Source organism: Myxocyprinus asiaticus, chromosome 35 (assembly GCF_019703515.2).
Source record: "Myxocyprinus asiaticus isolate MX2 ecotype Aquarium Trade chromosome 35, UBuf_Myxa_2, whole genome shotgun sequence".
NCBI classification, from domain to species: Eukaryota; Metazoa; Chordata; class Actinopteri; order Cypriniformes; family Catostomidae; genus Myxocyprinus; species Myxocyprinus asiaticus.
Genome location: NC_059378.1, coordinates 34361129 through 34384569, shown reverse-complemented (window position 1 = coordinate 34384569; position 23441 = coordinate 34361129). Strand labels below are relative to the sequence as shown.

Sequence of the window (23441 nt, the reverse complement as noted above, 5' to 3'; positions counted from 1 at the left end):
AGCTGGTTTAAATACTATCTCTTAGGTATGTCTTTTAAGGTAGCCTGGAGAGGTGAGATGTCCAAGTCACATCAGCTACTTACTGGGGTACCTCAGGGCTCAGTGCTTGGACCACTTCTCTATATACACAACATCACTGGGACCCATCATTCAAGCACATGGGTTCTCTTACCACCGCTACGCCGATGACACACAGCTCTACTTGTCTTTCCACCCCAAAGATCTCACGGTGACTGCTTGAATCTCGGCCTGTTTGGCAGATATCTCAGCCTGGATGAAGGAACACCAACTGCAACTTAACCAAGCAAAGACAGAGCTCCTCATCTTTCAAGCCAACCCTGCTGTTGAGCACAACATTCAACTGGGTTAATCTACAATAATGCCTTCCAAAATGGTCAGAAATCTAGGGGTAACCATCGACAACCAACTCAATTTCACAGACCACATTTCAAAGAGAGCATGATCTTGTAGATTTACATTCTACAACATCAGGAAAATAAGACCTTTCCTTTCTGAACATGCCACACAACTCCTGGTTCAGTGACTTGGCATAACTAGACTAGATTACTGTAACGCTCTCATTACAGGTCTCCCTGCATACACAATTAGGCCTCTGCAAATGATCCAGAATGCAGCAGCACATCTGGTCTTCAACGAACCAAAGAGAGCACATGTCACACCACTCCTTGTCTCTCTTCACTGGCTGCCGGTTGCTGCATGTATCAAATTCAAGGCTATGATGCTGGCATACAGAACAGTCACTGGGTCTACTCCAGCATACCTAAAATCTTCTGTGCAGAGCTACGTTCCCACCAGAAGCCTGCGGTTGGCTAATGAGCTGTGCCTTGTTGAACCAACACAAATAGGCACCAAATCACTTTCCCGGACTTTCAGCTTCACTGTGCCTTGTTGGTGGAATGACCTTCCCAACTCCATCTGTGAAGCAGACTCACTCTCTGACTCTGTATTCAAAAAACGGCTAAAAAACACATCTTTTCCATGAGCACTTGACCATGCACTCATAAATAATAATAATAATAATAAATAAAATAAAAAACTATATTTTTATTTTTGTTGCACCCTAGTCTGTCTTGGGTACTATTATTCTGATGCAACTGAAACTTTGTAATGCAGCACTTGTCCTACTACTGTCTTTGTGGGAGGGGCATCCAGCCCACTGGTTATCGCGGGATGTTTTTCCAGTGCGCCATTTTGCCTCCTGAGCGAGACGCGTTGTGTGATTGGGCTCTAGGCGCCGCTTTCGGAGCCAATCAGAGGTGCATCGGGCGGCGGCGAGGACGGTGAGTGAGCGCGGCTGCTGGGAGGGGACGGGACTCGGTCGGTTAGCTAGGGATTGGTGTGTGACCGACCAACCAAATTACTAAAATCATTATAAACAGGAATAGTGCGGATTGTGTATGTCAGTGTCCACTGTGTGGACGGTACGCACGCTTATTTATGTAATTATGTCTTTCAAACGAGAAAATACTTTAGTTAATCATATATTTTCGTTGTTTTTTTTTTTTTTACATTAAGCTAGCTGGCGTCTCATAAAGGCCCAGTTTACGCCGCTCTTTTGTTACGATATTATAACTTTCACGTGGATTATCGGCGTCTAGATCGTCGAAATGTAGTATGAATTGGATAAAAAATGGTTAATAAAATGTTTTGTTACCCTTTGCCAATTTTAATCAATCTATTGTTTATGAAGAAATTATGACTGAATTAAAAACAGAGATCGAGGCAAGCAATGCTAGACAAAGCGAAAGCATGGCATCATCATCTCCATTTACATTATAAAATCATTTCAAAAACGGAGTAATTCCGTTTAAAACATGCTGATGAAAGGAAATGTTATTTTAGTTTGAGAAAGATATGTGCTTCAACCCAGCAAAAGCGTCTGTTGGATACAAAGACGCGACGCGTGAAACTGATGTAACAATAACATACAGATGCATTTGTTGAAACTACCACTGAAGCTCAGACAAAAAGAGTGCATGTCTTAGTATTGAAACTAATTTAGCTTGCTTTGGTTTTATATATTGTATTACAATAGCACAAAAAATACATATGATTCTGACTATGTTTACCCTTACAAAATAATGTGTATCAGATGGTTAATATCACGGTACTGTAAGATTACCATAAGTACCATGGTTTTTACATGGTGCTCCATGATACTTAAAAACAATATAATGGTATATGTCTGGAAAAACACGGTATCAACATGGTCATTTTTGGTACAGTTTTGTATTAACCTGCTGTTATATAAGCATCACTTTTGCATTTTAAATATATAGAAATATACAAATAATTTTACACAACACACACGGTATATTTATAGAATTCATTTAATAAACTGTTTATAGAGGGTACAAAGTTGCAGAATTCACTGTTTGCTTATTTAAAGGGCTAATTGTCTTTTGAAGTATTGCTCGGTTTCAGTTTTAAATGGATAGTTCACCCAAAAATCATTTACTCACCCTTTTCTTTTTTCTATTGAACACAAATGAAGATTTTTTGAAGAATATGTCAGCTCTGTAGGTCCATACAATGCAAGTCAACAGGTTTCAAAACTTTAAAGCTAAAAAAGCACATAAGGGCAGCATAAAAGCAATCCATAAGACTCCAGTGGTTAAATCCACATCTTCAGAAGTGATATGATAGGTCTGGGTGAGAAACAGATCAATATTTAAGTCCTTTTTTTTCTACAAATTCTCCTCCCTGCCCAGTAGGTGGCGATATGCACAAATAATGTGAATCGGTAAAAAAAGAAGAACTATTAGGAGAGAAAAGTGCTTAGGATGGCTGTTTGAAAGTGGAGATTTATTGAAAAAGGTAAAAGATTAATCTGTTTATAACCCACACTTATATCGCTTCTGAAGACACTGGTTTAACCACTGGAGTCGTATGGATTGTTTTTATGCTGCCTTTATGTGCTTTTTTGAGCTTTAAAGTTTTGAACCCTTTTGACTTGCATTGTATGGACCTATAGAGCTGAGATATTCTTCTAAAAATCTTCGTTTGTGTTCAGCCAAAGTAAGAAAGACATCTGGGATGGTATGAGTGTGAATAAATAATAGAATTTTCATTTTTGGGTGAACTATTCCTTTAAATTAACCTCCTAATTTGCATGTTTACATTTAGTTGCTTATTTAAATTTAAGATCAGATCACTGGCATCATTCACAAAGACATTCATTTAAAGTGATAAAGTGCTGTTCTAAATGTTTTTGTTAGATAGACTGTGCAAGTCATATACCACAATTTATTTTATTGTAAAGAATCAGTTCAGTGTCTTGCATTATAAAGTACTTTTGCATTAGTTTTCAGATGCAAAACCATGTTGTTATTTTACAGATTTGTGTTCTGTGCTCATAACTACACTCATAAAACCGCAGCAGTCAAACTGCAAAAATGGAGCAGTACACTACCACCACGACAACTAGTGGAGAGCAGATAGTAGTGCAGACCAGCAGCGGACAGATTCAACAACAGGTAATTTGTGACTGGAGCCATACTTTTACATTTATAGTATCCGATGCATCTCATGCAATACTGTTTTTAAACATTATACATCAGTGATGCAGCTCTTTAAGCATGTTGCGAAGGTTGCAAGTATGCAATGACGTATTATTAATGAATCTAATCATAAGCCTTGACTCAGTGTGGTATTTAAACACTAGCACAACAATCAGTGAAGTTTTAGTCCTGGTTTGGTGTGTGTGTGCATACTTAGCCATAGTTTAGAGACATGATTGTCCACAAAAGTGAGCTAAATCTGACAAAACCTTCCTTTGGGGACATTTAGGGACATCCTTGTTTAGAAATTGTTTTAATAAATAAAGTAAATAGTATTTTTTATTATTAATTTTCTAAAAATGGGTAATATATTGGTTTGAATTAGTCTACAGTAGTTTATTATTAACTTAATATAAAAATAACTCAATGACAGGTCTATGGTACCGTATGTCCCCATTTAGAGACCCAAGGAAGCGCTTGTGTGTTTTTGAGTGCGAGTGACTACAGACAGTTTGTAGTATGGTAACAGTCCCTTATCTTTGGCCCAGGGCACAGTGACTGCGGTCCAGTTGCAGACTGAGCCTCAGGTAGGCCAGACTGCAGCCCAGCAGGTCCTACAGGTAGTGGTTGGCTCTCTGAGCCCCTCTGCTGTCTCAAAATCTCCATGCATGCCTTCTAAACTCCTGTTGCCTCTGATCTGAGATCAGTTCTAAATTATTGCATTGTAAAAATGACAAGTGCAACGTTAAGATATCTGAGATCAGCAGGTAAAGGCAACTGCTTACTAGCTTGTATCTGGCTCATTGTGACCCATTTGAACTCTACTGAAAATGTGCCATTTGTACATCCATCTAATTTTGTTTTGGTTTTCACTCGCTATTATTTACAACAAGAGCTATCAGTGTCTAAAACCCACATGCATTTGTTCTGATAAATGCAATATAAAATCAACATTATGGACATTCACATGCACCATTTGTTCTTGCATGCATCTCCATTTCTTGACCTATAACATAATGTCTCCTTTGTCAGTACACTTTGAGAATCGTACAGAGAAAACTTGATATGCTCCAACTTTATGCATAATAGTTAAGTCTTAGATGCAATTCTTTGTTTGGCTCAGAAGGAAATTATATTTAAAGTTGATGTAAAACTGATGTATTTTTCCTGTATGTACTTCTAAGGTCCAAGGTCAGCAGCTTATGGTACAAGTCAGTGGGGGTCAGCTCATCACCTCCTCTGGGCAGCCCATAATGGTACAGGCCATGACAGGAGGGCAGGGTCAAACCATCATGCAGGTACCGGTAACTGGGACACAAGGGCTGCAGCAGGTGAGTGGAACTGGTTTCATAATACCTTCATTATTTAACCCTTTAAGCTCGGATTGGCCTGCCGGCGCAGAAAATAATTATCAAAATGTTGAACAACACAAAATATGTATAGCTTTAAAGCATAGAAGCTGTACTTTACAATGCATGTAGGCATTATGACCAAAACTGGACAAGTGCTTTGAAATTTGCAGACAAAGTGTTCTGTTTTGATAATTTATTAATAATTTTGTATTGTAAAAATTATTGTAATCGGTAAAAATGTCAAACTGATCAAATAGCTATGTGTCATATTTCATTGGAAAGCTCTCAAAGAGTAGAATACAACAGCCTATTTGTTTTATGCTATATATAGCAAGTAAAATAGCTAAGCATATGTCTTTGACATACATGTTACATGTAAACAGGTATTGCTTATGTGCGAATTTTCGCTTATAACTTCACGATATAAACAGAACATAAAATATCACATACCATTACTTAGAGGAGAGGATCTGGCTAAAAACACGTTAACTTTCCTGGATCAGATGACTTCATCGGAAATAATGTAGTACAGTGCATCCGGAAAGTATTCACAGTGCTTCACTTTTTCCACATTTTGTTATGTTACAGCCTTATTCCAAAATGGATTAAATTCATTATTTTCCTCAAATTCTACAAACAATACCCCATAATGACAACGTGAAAGAAGTTTGTTTGAAATCTTTGCAAATGTATTAAAAAGAAAAAAGAAAAAAATCACATGTACATAAGTATTCACAGCCTTTGCTCAATACTTTGTTGAAGCACCTTTGGCACCAATTACAACCTCAAGTCTTTTTGAGTATGATGCTACAAGCTTGGCACACCTATTTTTGGGCAGTTTCTCCCATTCTTCTTTGCAGGACCTCTCAAGCTCCATCAGGTTGGATGGGGAGCATCGGTGCACAGCCATTTTCAGATCTCTCCAGAGATGATCAATCGAGTTCAAGTCTGGGCTCTGGCTGGGCCACTCAAGGACATTCACAGAGTTGTCCCGGAGCCACTCCTTTGTTATCTTGGCTGTGTGCTTAGGGTCGTTGTCCTGTTGGAAGATGAACCCTCGCCCCAGTCTGAGGTCCAGAGTGCTCTGGAGCAGGTTTTCATCAAGGGTGTCTCTGTACATTGCTGCATTCATCTTTCCCTCGATCCTGACTAGTCTCCCAGTTCCTGCCACTGAAAAACATCCCCACAGCATGATGCTGCCACCACCATGCTTCACTGTAGGGATGGTATTGGCCAGGTGATGAGCGGTGCCTGGTTTCCTCCAGACATGACGCTTGCCATTCAGGCCAAAGAGTTCAATTTTTGTTTCTTATGGTCTGAGAGTCCTTCAGGTGCCTTTTGGCAAACTCCAGGTGGGCTGTCATGTGCCTTTTACTGAGGAGTGGCTTCCGTCTGGCCACTCTACCATACAGGCCTGATTGGTGGAGTGCTGCAGAGATGGTTGTTCTTCTGGTTCTCCTCTCTCCACAGAGAAATGCTGGAGCTCTGTCAGAGTGACCATCGGGTTCTTGGTCACCTCCCTGATTAAGACCCTTCTCCCCCGATCACTCAGTTTGGCCAGGCGGCCAGCTTTAGGAAGAGTCCTGGTGGTTCCAAACGTCTTCCATTTACGGATGATGGAGGCCACTGTGCTTATTGGGACCTTCAATGCTGCAGAAATTTTTTTGTACCCTTCCCCAGATCTGTGCCTCGATAAAATCCTGTCTCGGAGGTCTTCAGAAATTCCTTGGACTTCATGGCTTGGTTTGTGCTCTGACATGCACTGTTAACTGTGGGACCTTATATAGACAGGTGTGTGCCTTTCCAAATAATGTCCAATCAACTGAATTTACCACAGGTGGACTCCAATCAAGTTGTAGAAACATCTCAAGGATGATCAGTGGAAACAGGATGCACCTGAGCTCAATTTTGAGTGTCATGGCAAAGGCTGTGAATACTTATGTACATGTGATTTTTTTCGTTTTTTATTTTTAATAAATTTGCAAAGATTTAAAACAAACATCTTTCATGTTGTCATTATGGGGTATTGTTTGTAGAATTTTGAGGAAAATAATGAATTTAATCCATTTTGGAATAAGGCTGTAACATAACAAAATGTGGAAAAAGTGAAGCACTGTGAATACTTTCCGGATGCACTGTATGTTGTCCTGCATCATGGAACACTAAACCAATTGTATTAGGATTCAGATGCAACCAGAGGTGGAAGTCATCCAAATATGGGCAGGGAATGTCGTTCACTCTAATTACATTAGACCAACAGGAGGTGGCGCCAAGTACATGACACTGACTCGATGGCTCAAATGACAAAGAATGGAACTGAATGAGATCTCGTTACTCATACCTGCATGCTTTGGAGAGAGAGTGCATGCCTTTAGTCATTAACTACGTTTCCATCCAAGGATTTTTTGCGAAAAAAGTTTTAGTGCATCAAAATAAAGATGATGAAAACGCAAATTATCGCTAAAATTTCACTTGTCGACATAATATTTTTCCGTTTAACTCTAGCGCAAAACTATGTCGATACTTCAAATGTCGTGAAAAACTGGTTTGGAAAAACTTTTTGTCGAGAAAATTGGCATTAATGCAAAAATGTAGTGTCACATGACAGAGTTTACCCCAATCGTTAGCCTGTGTTAATCATGATGACAGTATACATCCTTGAAAGCCAATTTATTGTACTTGATTATGGATAGATCTTAACGGCATATAGATCAGATGCTGCAAACATGACACTTTCAGGAGTGCCAACACAAATATCTCATATCATGCACATCGACAAATGCACGGAGAACAAATGAATGGCCACTCTTTACGATTAATTTAGTCGCGGTAGACATCCGTTTATTTATTAAAGTTGCTTTTCCATACCATTAAAAATAATAGACGGCAGTCATGGAATTAGCCCACAATACAAAAAAACATATCATTTCTGTGCACAAAGATGTTTAAAATTAAAAATAAATACACAATACTAGGAGAAAAACATCAGTGTGCTTTTTTGTAACACTTACAGCCCAATTCTATTAAATTATTGTTTAGTTTACTTTTGAAAAAATGCTGGCAAAATTCCCTGTATTCAATTAAATAAATTACCAAATGAATAAAGCATTAAATTAAAAAAAATAAATAACCAAATGAAAATAATTATATTTTTTGTCTAAATAGGCCTTTTCTTTACACAAACTTAAATTAGCCTTACCCTGTTCTGTAGACAAAAAAAGTCAGCTGAATGACTCTCAGAATGTTCTACACTTTTTTCAAGACTATAAACTATCAGAACTATTTGTCCAATGAGTTCACTTTCAGAAAACAAGCTTTTGAACCTTTTAAAAAGTTTAAATATTTTAAATCTAACCCTCTTTATCTCGGATCGCATTTACTGAGCTTCTTCAGAAAATGTAAATTGCATTATGACACTAAAATTAATTTTAGATGACAGTCAAGTTCAGTTGGTCATTAAAAGTCATTAAAAAATAAGCGGGACATAATGCAGTTGAGATGCTTTAGATTAGATGATTGTTCAAAATAGCACATTGAATATCAGGAATGTATCATATGTAAATCCTGATACTACACTGCATCAATGTTTCTTTAATAGCTGTGCACACAGCATATTCTCATCGATGGATGGTCCTTATACTAAGACCGAAAGTTTCCCCTGCTACTTAGTGCAGGTTGCCAGCTTGAAAAGGGCCATGACGGTCCGCTTTCGGGTCGGAACCTACAATAGGCGCAACATCAGGACTAATATTACAGTCCTATCAGAAGGACATCTGTTCCCTTTTGATTGCAATTCCTCCTCTTCTGATTGCTTTTATTTGTGAAATTAAAATGACAGTAAGCTGGCTAATTTCAGTGAATTGTCTCAATACTCTCCCCATTTTACCAAAACTTCGGAGGAAAAAAATTAGGGACATCTGGGAGGCGAATTAGCGATAAACACACATTTCTGTATGGAAACGGCTTAAGGGCAGATTTATTTTACAATAAACCAAAACTTATGAGACAAAGTGTTTTTTTAGGCATGACGTCATCACGCACACCATTTTTATCGATAAAAGGCCATTTGAATGGAAACAGGCAGAAGACGGCAAATTTCGCAAAAAAGTTTTTACGCATTTTCACTTTGTCGATAACAAAATAGCACGAAAACTGTATGGAAACTAGGCTATTGTTGTATTTGCATGTGTAATTAGGTCATATGTACAATTATTATGTTTTATTTGTTTGGAGAGGCTTTTGGACACTTGGAGATGTTTTTGGACACTAGGATAAATTAATTTTGTAATGCTATAACTTTTGATTGTCATATCAACACAAAATTTTACTCAGTTACAGGTGACATGATTGGGAACAAATACCTTATTTACACTCTGAGATATATAATGTCAAATCAGAAAAAAAAGTTTTTTGTGATTTTTCAGCAGTCTCTTAGACTGTGAGTTTAATAATTTATCATAATCTATATCATTAAAATAATTGAGACATTTTCTTTAAAATAATACCAGACAACTGACCCTCTTTGTTTTTTGTTTTTTTGTTTTGTTTTGTAGAGTTATAAGCCTTTAATTTTGGGCATCCCACTGAAACAAGAAATCTTTAAAAACACCTTCAGAGCTTAAAGGGTCAATAATATGTCAAATGCTTTCAAGTTTAGTTTCATTTTGTGCATGCAATTCTAATGTGACAACTTTTTGTATCACAGATTCAGTTGTTACAGCCAGGACAGATCCAGCTACCAGGTGGACAGACTTTACAGCTACAGGGTCAGCAAGGACAGACCCAACAGATCATCATCCAACAGCCACAGACTGCGGTCACGGCAGGACAGAACCAGGTATACCCACTCAAGAGTTTCCAGCAGCTTAAAGTGCAAACACAAATCAGAAAGTTTTCTGCTCCTATATCAAATAGCTCCTGCATCCTAATTCCATGGTAGCGGATCAATAAACAGATCAGTATAAAGGACTCAAACTAAACCTAGAGCATAATTGCATTTCTTAGAATTGAATTAATCACCAGCTAGCAGACAAAACTTTGAGGTGCACATTACTATAAGGGTAATGATGAATAAACACACTTCCTGCCTGTTTTCTCAGGGTCAGCAGCAGATCACTTTACAGGGACAGCAAGTGGCTCAAACAGCAGAAGGACAGACTATCGTTTACCAGCCAGTCAATGCTGATGGAACCATCCTGCAGCAGGGTAACATAGGGACTCCACTACAAAACACAATAGACAAGCGATTACATTGCTAATATGTTAGATGCTTCCCTTCGTATGATATGTAATGAAGAATTGTGTGTTTCTCTGTGCAGGAATGATCACGATTCCAGCTTCCTCTTTAGCAGGAGCCCAGTTAGTCTCGGCTGGATCCAACACAAACACAACTAACACTGGTCAGGGCACAGTGACGGTCACTCTCCCCATGGCAGGAAACATGGTCAACGCTGGAGGAATGGTCATGGTAAGACCTCGTGGTCACACTCACTACAGTGTAACCAAAGTGAATTAATTGCTATTGTGTGTGTGTATATGTATGTATGTGTAAATATATATAAGTTTGGAATAATGTACAGATTTTGCTGTTTCGGAAGAAAATTGGTGCTTTAATTCACCAAAGTGGCATTCAGTTGATCACAAAGTATAGTCAGGACATTACTGATGTAAAAAACAGCACCATCACTATTTGAAAAAATTCATTTTTGATCAAATCTAGACAGGGCCCATTTCCAGCAGCCATCACTCCAACACCTTATCCATGAGTAATCATGCTAAATTACTAATTTGGTACTAGAAAATCAGTTGCCATTATATCTAACACAGTTGAAAGATATTTGGTTCATTAAATGAAGCTTAACATTGTCTTTGTGTTTGTTTTTGAGTTGCCACAGTATGCAACAGACTGGCATGTCTTAAGGTCAATATTAGGTCAAAAATGGCAAAAAAAGAAACAGCTTCAATTATTGTTTTGAGGAATGAAGGCTATACAATACTTGAAATTGACAAAAAACGGAAGATTTCATACAAAGGTGTACACTACAGTCTACAAAGACAAAGGACAACTGACTCTAACAAGGACAGAAAGAGATGTGGAAGGCCAGATGTACAACTAAACAAGAGGATAAGTACATCAGAGTCTCTAGTTTGAGAAATAGATGCCTCACATGTCCTCAGCTGACAGCTTCATTGAATTCTACCCGCTCAACACCAGTTTCATGTAAAACAGTAAAGAGAAGACTCAGGGGTGCAGGCCTTATGGGAAGAATTGCAAAGAAAAAGCCACTTTTGAAACAGAAAAACAAAAAGAAAAGGTTAGAGTGGGCAAAGAAACACAGGCATTGGTCAACAGATAATTAGAAAAGAGTGTTATGGATCTTAACCCCATTGAGCTTTTGTGGGATCAGCTAGACTGTAATGTGCGTAAAAAGTGCCCGACAAGCCAGCCACACCTATGGCGAGTGCTGCAGGAAGCGTGGGGTGAAATGTCACCTGAATATCTGGACAAACTGACAGCTAGAATGCCAAGGATCTACAAAGCTGTCATTGCTGCATGTGGAGGATTTTTTGATGAGAACTCTTTGAAGTAGTTTAAGAAGTTCTGAAATTTTTTTTCAAATTGTAATAGTAATTTTTCACATTATTAATGTCCTGACTATATATTGTGGTCAGTTCAATGTCGCTTTGGTGAATAAAAATATAAATTTCTTTCCATAAGAGCAAAATCTGTACATGATTCCAAACTTTTGGCTGCCAGTGTAGGTTGAGGTCATTAAAATTCATTTTTGAACCACTCCACAGATTTCATATTAGCAAACTATAGTTTTGGCAAGTCGGTTAGGACATCAAATTTTTCCAACAATTGTTTTTTAACAGAATGTTTCACTTTTAATTGACTATATCACAATTCCAGTGGGTCAGAAGTTTACATACACTAAGTTAACTGTGCCTTAAGCAGCTTGGAAAATTCCAGAAAATGATGTCAAGCCTTTAGACAATTAGCCAGTTAGCTTCTGATAGGAGGTGTACTGAACTGAAAGTGTACCTGTGGATGCATTTGAAGGCCTACCTTTAAACTCAGTGCCTCTTTGCTTGACATCATGGGAAAATCAAAAGAAATCAGCCAAGACCTCAGAAAAGAAATTGTGGACCTCCACAAGTCTGGATAATCCTTGGGAGCAATTTTCAAATGCCTGAAGGTATAACGTTCATCTGTACAAACAATAGTACACAAGTATAAACACCATGGGACCGTACAGCCATCATACTGCTCAGGAAGGAGACGCATTCTGTCTCCTAGAGATGAATGTAGTTTGGTGTGAAAAGTGCAAATAAATCCCAGAACAACAGCAAAGGACCTTGTGAAGATGCTGGAGGAAACAGGTAGACAAGTATCAATATCCACAGTAAAAGGAGGCCTATATCGACATAACCTGAAAGGCTTCTCAGCAAGGAAGAAACCACTGCTCCAAAACTGCCATAAAAAAGCCAGACTACAGTTTGCAAGTGTACATGGGGACAAAGATCTTACTTTTTGGAGAAATTTCCAGCATTTTGGCCATAATGACCATCGTTACATTTGGAGGAAAAAGGGTGAGGCTTGCAAGTTGAAGAATACCATCCCAACCGTGAAGCATGGGGGTGGCAGCATCATGTTGTGGGAGTGCTTTGCTGCAGGAGGGACTGGTGCACTTCACAAAATAGATGGCATCATGAAGAAGGACAATTATGTGGATATATTGAAGCAACATCTCAGGACATCAGCCAGGAAGTTAAAGCTCAGTCACAAATGGGTCTTTCAAATGGACAATGACCCCAAGCATACCTCCAAAGTTGTGGCAAGAAGGCTTAAGGACAACAAAGTCAAGGTATTGGAGTGGCCATCACAAAGCCCTGACCTCAATCTGATAGAATATTTGTGGGCAGAACTGAAAAAGCATGTGCGAGCAAGGGGGCCTTCAAATCTGACTCCAGTTCTGTCTGAAGGAATGTGCCAAAATTCCAGCAACTTATTGTGAGAAGCTTGTGGAAGGCTACCCAAAACGTTTGACCCAAGTTATACACTTTAAAGGAAATGCTACCAAATACTAACAAAGTGTATGTAAACTTCTGACCCACTGGGAATGTGATGAAAGAAATAAAAGCTGAAATAAATCATTATCTCTACAATTATTCTGACATTTCACATTCTTAAAATAAAGTAGTGATCCTAACTGACCTAAGACAGGGAATGTTTTCTACAATTAAGTGTCAGGAATTGTGAAAAACTGAGTTTAAATGTCTTTTGCTAAGGTGTATGTAAACTTCTGACTTCAACTGTATATATAAAACCTTTTTTGTTTGTGTTTTTAATTGAATCAGATGGTCCCAGGTAGTGGAGCGTCAGTTCCTGCCATGCAGCGTATCCCTCTTCCTGGTGCAGAAATGCTGGAGGAGGAGCCTTTGTACGTCAACGCTAAACAATATCACAGAATCCTCAAGAGGAGACAAGCCCGTGCCAAACTAGAGGCAGAGGGCAAGATACCCAAAGAGAGAAGAGTATGTGTGATCTTACGGCAATTACAGTGGCTTTTATTGGCTTTTACTAAAATTACCAATATAAGAATTGCATTTGATTGTAAAGAATTAATGAAATGTTTTTAGAAGAACATGATAAATTGAAGATAACAAAAATATTTTTTAAGCTATTTATATAGGCTTGAAATTGTATTTCTTTAATAGAAATTACCATATAATTTGGTTTAGATATATCAAAATATATAAATATTATATACTGTATTTATTAGAGCTGTCAGAATTAATGTGTTAATGCATGCGATTAATTTAAAAAGTTTAACGCGTTAATTTTTGTTAATGGCGATTAACGCATTTACCGTTAATACAGCATAAACCTACATAAACACTTTTGGAAGGGCGAAACCTTTGTAATGTGTCCACCCGGAATTATAACACTGATGCCCACTTCACAACACACACACACAACAGCACTTCCGTATCAGTGATAAAATGATGGAGAAAGGATGTCTTAATGCTATTTGATGTTCAAAACAAGCCCAGATGGGACTTGTGATTGAAATCAAGTATTTTTCAGCCTAAGTAAGGCACATTTTAATTGCCACAGAAGCACGGCAAATCTAAACTATCACCAAAACCCAGAATGAGACATTTTTTTCTGCAAGCGCTTTTCATGTGGAGGAGGGCGCTTGACCCTGGCATTGACATCCTGACCCGAATCATGAATGCGGCTTCATGATTGCGGTAGCAAAGCGGATAGCCACAGTCTACCAGCAGGTTAATATTGTGGAGGATGAGAGTTTGAGATTTAATGCCCATTGCAATGAAAATGCAACCTATGGGGAGACTAGTTCTTTCAATTAGTCAACTTCACAGTTAGACTTTGGGAAACGTTTAATGTTAATTAAATTGGTGCTATTTTAATGCATTTCTATCTTTATACTGTGGAAGGCTTTGTTTAGAAAATGTTAATAAAGCATTATATTGTTACATATTGTTTTGTTTTCTTTACTAAGATGGAAATAAATGCATTTGGACAGAAAAAGAAGTAGATATATTGTCAAATTTCAGCACTTTCAAAATCTGCAAATAATGGCGATTAACTACAAAAAATTTGATTAATCGCGATTAAAAAATTTAATCAACTGACAGCACTAATATTTATATAAATATAATATTGTTTTTGCTATAAAATATATTTTCATATGAATAAAATCTATATATAAAATATTTATATATAAAACTTCTTAAAAGATTGAAATGGCCCTATAATGTGGTTTTAATAGGTTAAAAATATTTATTCATATTTCATCGTGATTAATTGCAATTTTGAAAGTGTTGAAATATAACTATATATATATCTTTTCCTGTCAAAATGCACTTATTTCCTTCTTAGGAAAGGAAACAAAACAATATATAACAATATAATGCTTTATTAACATTTTCCAAATAAAGCCTTCCACAGTATAAAGATAGAAATGCACCAAAATATCACCAATTCAAGTAACATTACATTTTTCGCTACTTCATTTCGTTTCGCTAAGTGGGAGGTTGACTAATTGAAGAACTAGTCCCCATTAAACTAGTTCATTGTAATGCGCATTAAATCTCTTAAACTCTTATCCTCCACAATATTAATCAGCTGGCAGACTGTGGCTATCCGCGTTGCTATAGCAATCGTGCAGCCGCATTCATGGTTTGCGTCAGGGCGTCAGCACCAGTTATATACAACAAAGAGTTAAGAGGTCCTTTCTCCACCATTTGATCACTGGCACGGCTTTGTTGTGTTTGTTTATGGTGTGTGTGTCAGTGTAACGACTCCAGGTGGACACATCGTTTATGCTGGTTTATGCTTTATTTTTTATTTTTTATTTCCCTCCCCTTTTCTCCCCAATTTGGAATGCCCAATTCCCAATGTGCTCTAAGGCCTCGTGATGGCGTATTGACTCGCCTCAATCTGGGTGGCAGAGGACGAATCTCAGTTGCCTCCGCGTCTGAGACCGTCAATCCCGCATCTTATCACATGGCTTGTTGAGCACGTTACCGCGGAGTCATAGCGCGTATGGAGGCTTCACGCTATTCTCCGCGGCATCCACACACAACTCACCACACGCCCCACCGAGAACGAGAACCACACATTATAGTGACCACGAGGAGGTTACCCCATGTGACTCTTCCCTCCCTAGCAACCGGGCCAATTTGGTTGCTTAGGAGACCTGGCTGGAGTCACTCAGCACACCCTGGATTCGAACTCGCGACTCCAGGGGTGATAGGGGTCTTTACTCGCTGAGCTACCCCTGGTTTATGATTTATTAACGGTAAATGCTTTAATCGTGATTAAGAAAAACGAACTTTAAACTTTTTTATTTAATCGCATGTGTTAACGCGTTAACTTTGACAGCTCTAATACTGAATTATCTTTATTTCAGGGGGCCTTTCTCAGCAAATATTGAAATATGCATATTATGGAATAAAATTAGTTGACATTTTTAATCAATTGACAGTCCTAATTTATCAATAAAGCTCATATATAAAATGTGTATATTATATGAAATTTATGATAACAATATTTCCCAAGCTTCTTCACAACATAGCACATACTGTATATGTGGAACCCTCTACCATGGCCATGTGTCCAAATTATGTTAATTTATTTATGAAATTATTTATGAGAATATTATTATTATTTTACCATCCCTTTCCAGAAATACCTTCATGAGTCCCGTCATCGTCACGCCATGGCCAGGAAACGTGGGGATGGTGGGCGCTTCTTCTCTCCAAAGGAAAAGGAGGAAATGGCTATGCAGGCCTTCAAGGTGAGCGAGGGGCTCGAGCTCAGCTCTCATTGGCCAGCCACCTCTGCCCCGCCTCTGGGGTAACCTAGTGACAGGTTTTTCATCCAATTCCAGCCTGTAACTCAACTGAGAGACTGAAATCACAGTATACAACTAATTTAATTTACACCCATCAATACACTGTGGCACTGTGTCCAAGCTACCTCATGTGTCTGTTCCATACTCATGGTTGAACTGTGTCTGTATGTGAGTTTATTGACCTTTCCAACAAATTACACTGAACATACATACATATCTTAGTATATATGTTCTCATCTGTGATGTACACAAATGCATTGTAAAAGTCGGTCCCCATGTTTGTAACTGCAATGCTGCCTTGTAACTTTTTAATTATTAAGGTATAGTTTGACGTTTTGGTTATTTTACTACTTACACAGAGCCCATAATTACCTTTGTATGCAACTTAAAAGGATAGTCCATTTAAAAATGACATTTATGTCATCATTTACTCACCCTTATGATGTTCCAAACCCTGATGACTTACTTTCTTCTGTTGAACACAAAAGGAAAAGTTAGGCATTCACTGTCATACAACAATAGTGAATGGTAACTGAGGCTGTCATTCTGCTTAACATCTCCTTTTGTATTCTATGGAAGAAAGTCATACAAGTTTGGAGCAACATGAATGTGAGTAAATGATGAAAGAATTTTATTTTTGGGTGAACTAGCCCTTGAAAGATAAAACTCATGTTGGACCACTTCTAAATATCTAGAAATTTAAAGAAATGCCCCCCCCATAAAAAAACAACAAAAAAATCAGATGTAAATATGGGTGATTAACATTGTGAGGGTAAAATTTGCTCAAGATTTCTTTTCTAAAATGTGTGACTGCTACTTTGGCTTTTTGGTTCTGCCTGCATTTCTTCTGTTTGTCCTACCATGCTGTATATTTCTAGCCAAACTGCTTTTGTTACTCACTGGATGCTGAGATGTATTAAGCTTTGTGTTTGTTTGTCCTCTTTAGTCTTACTCATGTGAATTGCCAGTCAAAATAAATATAGGTTTGTAGGATTTGTTTTAATTTGTGATGTATGGTTTGGCTTTAACCCTTCAATGCTCTTCTGTCATTGTCCAGAGCTGTTACTTTGTTATTGCTTCTACCATTTTATGTTTCTTCTATAGCGGGCTGTATGTGGGCTCTTGTTTACTTTTACATTGCATTTATTTTTGTTACTTGGTGAGGTATGCCCTTTTTATGCAAATAAACCATTGTTCTCAATTTATACATGATCAGTTTTTTACACTACAGTTGCGGCCAAAAATATTGGCACCCTTGGTAAATATGAGCAAAGAAGGCTTTGAAAAATGTCTTTATTGTTTATCCTTTAGATCTTTCATTCAAAATATTCACAAAAAAAAATCTATCCTCTAATGGATATCAAACAATTACATACAGTGCATCCGGAAAGTATTCACAGCACTTCACTTTTTGTTATGTTACAGCCTTATTCCAAAATAGATTAAATTCATTATTTTCCTCAATTCTACAAATAATACCCCATAATGACAACGTGAAAGAAGTTTGTTTGAAATCTTTGCAAATTTATTAAAAATAAAAAACGAAAAAATGAAATAAAAAAATAAATAAAAAAAATCACATGTACATAAGTATTCACAGCCTTTGATCAATACTTTGTTGAAGCACCTTTGGCACCAATTACAGCCTCAAGTCTTTTTGAGAATGATGCTACAAGCTTGGCACACCTATTTTTGGGCAGTTTCTCCCATTCTTCTTTGCAGGACCTCTCAAGCTCCATCAGGTTGGATGGGGAGCGTCTGTGCACAGCCATTTTCAGATCTCTCCAGAGATGTTCAGTCGAGTTAAAGTCTGGGCTCTGACTGGGCCACTCAAGGACATTCACAGAGTTGTCCCGGAGCCACTCCTTTGTTATCTTGGCTGTGTGCTTAGGGTCGTTGTCCTGTTGGAAGATGAACCTTCGCCCCAGTCTGAGGTCCAGAGCGCTCTGGACCAGGTTTTCATCAAGGATGTCTCTGTACATTGCTGCATTCATCTTTCCCTTGATCCTGACTAGTCTCCCAGTTCCTGCCACTGAAAAACATCCCCACAGCATGATGCTGCCACCACCATGCTTCACTGTAGGGATGGTATTGGCCAGGTGATGAGCGGTGCCTGGTTTCCTCCAGACATGATGCTTGCCATTCAGGCCAAAGTTCAATCTTTGTTGCATCAGACCAGAGAATTTTGTTTCTCATGGTCTGAGAGTCCTTCAGGTGCCTTTTGGCAAACTCCAGGCGGGCTGTCATGTGCCTTTTACTGAGGAGTGGCTTCCGTCTGGCCACTCAACCATACAGGCCTGATTGGTGGAGTGCTGCAGAGATGGTTGTTCTTCTGGAAGGTTCTCCTCTCTCCACAGAGAAACACTGGAGCTCTGTCAGAGTGACCATCGGGTTCTTGGTCACCTCCCTGACTAAGGCCCTTCTCCCCCGATCGCTCAGTTTGGCCGGGCGGCCAGCTCAAGGAAGAGTCCTGGTGGTTCCAAACTTCTTCCATTTACAGATGATGGAGGCCACTGTGCTCATTGGGACCTTCAATGCTGCAGAAATTTTTCTGTACCCTTCCCCAGATCTGTGCCTCGTCACAATCCTGTCTCAGAGTTCTACAGACAATTCCTTGGACTTCATGGCTTGGTTTGTGCTCTGACATGCACTGTTAACTGTGGGACCTTATATAGACAGGTGTGTGCCTTTCCAAATCATGTCCAAACAACTGAATTTACCACAGGTGGACTCCAATCAAGTTGTAGAAACATCTCAAGGATGATCAATGAAAACAGGATGCACCTGAGCTCAATTTTGAGTGTCATGGCAAAGGCTGTGAGTTGTCATTATGGGGTATTGTTTGTAGAATTTTGAGGAAAATAATGAATTTAATCCATTTTGGAATAAGGCTGTAACATAACAAAACGTGGAAAAAGTGAAGCGCTGTGAATACTTTCCGGATGCACTGTACACAACACTTTTGTCAAATATGTGTGTGGCACAATTATGTGGCACCCTTTTATTCAATATTTTGTGCAACCTCTCTTTGCAAAAATAACAGCTCTGAGTCTTCTCCTATAATACCTAATGAGGTTGGAGAACACATGGCAAGAGATCCGAGACCTTCTCAGCAAGAGACCATTCTTTCATACAGAATCTCTCCAGATCCTTCTAATTCCAAGGTTCACGCTGGTGGACTCTCCTCTTCAGTTCACACCACAGGTTTTCTATGGGGTTCAGGTCAGGGGACTGGGATGGCCCTGGCAGAACCTCGATTTTGTGGTCAGTGAACCATTTCTGTGTTGATTTTGATGTTTGTTTTGGATCATTGTCCTGCTGGAAGATCCAACCAGGGCCCATTTTAAGCTTTCTGGCAGAAGCAGTCAGGTTTAGATTTATTATCTGTATTTGATAGTCCATGATGCCATGTATCCGTACAAGATGTCCAGGACCTCTGGCATAAAAACAGCCCCACAACATTAAAGATCCAGCACTATATTTGACCATGAGCATGGGGTATTTTTCCATGTGGCTACCTCTCTGTGTGCGCCAAACCCATCTCTGGTGTTTGCTGCCAAAAAGCTCTATTTGTGTTTTATCTGACCATAGAACCTGGTCCCATTTTAAGTTCCAGTAGTGTCTGGCAAACTGAAGATGCTTGAGTTTGTTGTTGGATGAGAGCAGAGGCTTTTTCCTTGAAACCCTCCCAAACAACTTGTGGTGATGTAGGTGATGTCTGATTGTGGTTTTTGAGACTTTTTGACCCAAAGATTCATTTCAGCTTTGTTCCTTGGAGAATTTTTGGCCACTCGAATCATCCTCCTCACCATGCATGGAGACAATATGGACACACGTCCTCTTCCAGGCTGATTCTTAACATCTCCAGTTGATTGGAATTTGTTAATTATTGCCCTGATGGTGGAAATGGGCATTTTCAATGCTTTAGTTATTTTCTTATAGCCACTTCACATTTTGTGAAGCTCAACAACCTATTGCCGCACATCAGAACTACAGTACTTTGCAAATGTTTTAGGCACTTGTGAAAAATGTTGCATAGTGAGGATGTCTTCAAAAATAATGACATAAATAGTTTTCATTTATCACATAATGTCATACAAAGTCCAGTAAACAAAAAAAAAGCTAAATCAATATTCGGTGTGATCACCTTTGCCTTTAAAACAGCCCCAATTATCCTAGGTACACCTGGACATTTTTTCTTGGTTGTTGGCAGATAGGATGTTCCAAGCTTCTAGGAGAATTCACCACAGTTCTTCTATCTATTTAGGCTGTCTCAATTACTTCTGTCTCTTTATGTAATCTCAGACTGACACGATGTTCTGTGGGGGCCATGACATCTGTTGCAGGGCTCCCTGTTCTTCTATTCTAATCTTTTCTATTTGCAAAAGTAATGTTTGGGAGTCTAACATTTATTTTTCCTATTGACACACTAAAGCTGAAGATATAAATAATCATCATAAGACAAATGTTTTTGTGAAACATCATATGTGCCTAAGACTTTTGCACAGTACTGTATATTCTTTGGTCTTACCCATTGTGATTGATGATTAAGGGAATTTGGCCTGTGTGTTACCTCATATTTATACCTCTGTGAAACAGGAAGTCATGGCTGAATAATTTCATGTTCCTTGTCACCCAGGTGTACTAAAAAAAATTCAGATATGAATAAGAATTTGTAGGGGTGCCAATAATTGTGGCAAATGTTTCTTGGAGAAAAATATTTATTTAATTATTAGATTCTCGCCCCTTTCAATTAGTTTAATTAAAGGTTAGAACAGCCTTCTTTGCTCTTATTTACCAAAAGTGCCAATATTTTTGGCCACAACTGTATATACACTGGCTTACTTTTATGCTGCATTTTTGGGCTTTTTGGAGCTTCAAAGTTTTGTACCCCATTCACTTGCATTGTATGGACATACACAACTGAGACATTCTAAAAATCTTCATTTCTGTTCTGCAGAAGAAAGTCCTTTAACATGATCAGTGTCACAAATTTGCTTCTTTATTAAATTCGTAACCTAGAAATAGTGCAGAATCTTATATATTGCTTATTCATTTTACATCATAACCTTTCATTCATTCTTTATTTTTATTTTATTTTTTTCAAAATATCAGAACTTTGATTATTTCTATATTAACTGGCAAATTACATTTTTAAATCCAAATGTGGTCTCAGACTTTTGCACATCAGTAATATTTTGCATTCATCAGACACACTTTGATCAATAGCAAAATTTTCTCTTTGTCCAATCAGGTAAGAGTTCACTCAACACAAGCCATCTCCTAATAGAATGATGTAGAGATAACGTCTTCATTTTCTCCTTTTCTCTTCCTCTTTCCCATATAGAAATCCGAGCACAGCCAGGTTGAAGATGACACAGTTGGTCAGATGATTCAGGTGGCATAATGGTCCATTCACCCACATCTTTCCCATATACCAGTCAGTCCAATATAATTGTTTAAAGACAGATTATTAGACCCTCTGCATTTCACCACAAGGTTTAGGACCCTCCTGGAGTGCACTGTTTATCATTTCTTCTTATATAATTCAGTTCTTATATAGGTTGAACAACTGTTTTTATTTGCTATCCAATGCTGCCATTTAAACATTGGAAATATTGGAATTTTATGTAAAGTTGTTTTGTTTTTAAATAATATGAAATGGAATGGGGCTGGAAGGTGTGCAAGGGGCAAAGTGTTTATTGTATTTATGTGGAAAGACTTTTCATTTTAGGGTCAAATATCTGAATGAATTGTATAGGCATTTCAATCCACTCCATTTGTTTATTTAATTAAAAAGTAAAGTTAAATAAGTGTCAGTTGCTAAAAAGTGGATTGCCGTTCTGTGTTTTATACTATACTAAGGGGTGTGCCATTGTTTCATTTTTTTGTGTGTGGGTGTTCGGGGTCAGACTGTGAAATGTTATGATTTACTATGCACTTGCGCTTTTAGTTGAACCATGATCCATTTATACACCCACCTATACACAAACATCTCCCTTTAATGAAAAGCTTTAGTTCGTAAGGCTTTGTATTTTCTATTGATGCCTTGCTTATATGCAAATAAAGGTAGACGTTATGTACAAACTGCTTGTTTTTTTACCTTTAACTTTTAGGGAGTCTTTGTTAAAAAAATTTTTTTTTTAGTCATGCAATGAAATATTAAAACATAAAATCAACATGGCATGAAAGTAGCTAGTTTTAAACAAGACTATAAGCAACAATTACAATGTCATACAACTTCATAATTTTGACAATCTTTTTTTCTGAGCAACCTCTGGGTGGCGCCATGATGATTCTAATTGCGTGTTTTCTGTTTCTGGTCTCCAGACACAATGAAAAACTAACCGAAACGAGCAATCCAGATGGAGAACAACAACCATTCAAGTGTTATTTGGAGTAAGAAAGGATTGGTTAGAAACGTTTTTAGAGCAGGGCATAGCTAAGGGTCAACTGTAGAAAAATCTTTATTGACTTATTTGAATGATTCTTATATTTAGCTATGTATGAGATTTGATCTCCCCGATAAAAGGGGGCGCTAAAATGGATGGGAAAATCAGATTCAAATGATTACAGCAGATCGATTCATTATAGCAGAGGATGTTAGGTAACTGAAACAGTTCCTGCTATTATTTCTGTGTCCTCATTAATATATGAAGAGTGTGGCATTTAATTGGATAATTTAGAATTATTTGTTCTTTTTTCAAAAGAAAGGGCCTTCGTTTCGAGAATACTTCAAATAATACACAATGTGACAATTCAGCATGTCCTCAATCCACACAATGGATGCTATAGAGCACAACAGTCTGGTTCCGGAAGAAAAAAGCCCCATTCATTTTTTCCATAGATGAATTGATTTTCAACGATAACTTTTAAAACTTTAAAGATGGACCATATCATGGTCCTGTCACTCTGTCAGTCTGAATTTTTGTACTTTGGTCTTTTTGTCCGATTTTCAAATGCTTTTTTGCCTTAAAACCAAGGAGATGGTTGGTTTGGCTTACAACTCTTTAAATAGGATTTTATAAAATGTCTATGGGAAAATACTTCCTAAACCCAGATGGCTGAATAAGTGGGCGGGCACTGATGCGCTCTATTAGCAGTATGTTTTACCCAAATTCCCTTGGAATGACCCTACTTGCCACTTCTGAACTGGTAATTAGGAGTACATCATGTTCAAG

General features: G+C 38.1%; 1 protein-coding gene across 7 annotated transcripts; it reads left to right on the top strand.

Moving 5' to 3' along the window:
- The first annotated feature begins 1162 nt into the window (after nucleotides 1-1162).
- On the top strand, nucleotides 1163-22347 carry LOC127426126 (nuclear transcription factor Y subunit alpha-like). 7 transcript variants are annotated; one of them, XM_051672673.1, is made up of 10 exons: nucleotides 1461-1654; nucleotides 3360-3497; nucleotides 4070-4144; nucleotides 4706-4852; nucleotides 9579-9710; nucleotides 9973-10078; nucleotides 10192-10340; nucleotides 13235-13411; nucleotides 16093-16203; nucleotides 21608-22347. In XM_051672673.1, the coding sequence occupies exons 2-10, from the start codon at nucleotides 3417-3419 to the stop codon at nucleotides 21665-21667; spliced, it is 1038 nt and encodes a 345-aa protein (XP_051528633.1). In that variant the 5' UTR covers nucleotides 1461-1654; nucleotides 3360-3416; the 3' UTR covers nucleotides 21668-22347. The 7 variants fall into 7 exon arrangements, with proteins under 7 accessions (XP_051528630.1, XP_051528631.1, XP_051528629.1 ...); XM_051672670.1 differs by lacking the exons at nucleotides 1461-1654; nucleotides 21608-22347 and adding an exon at nucleotides 1163-1301 and having other exon boundaries at nucleotides 16093-17920; XM_051672671.1 differs by lacking the exons at nucleotides 1461-1654; nucleotides 21608-22347 and adding an exon at nucleotides 1341-1442 and having other exon boundaries at nucleotides 16093-17921.
- The last annotated feature ends 1094 nt before the right edge of the window (nucleotides 22348-23441 follow it).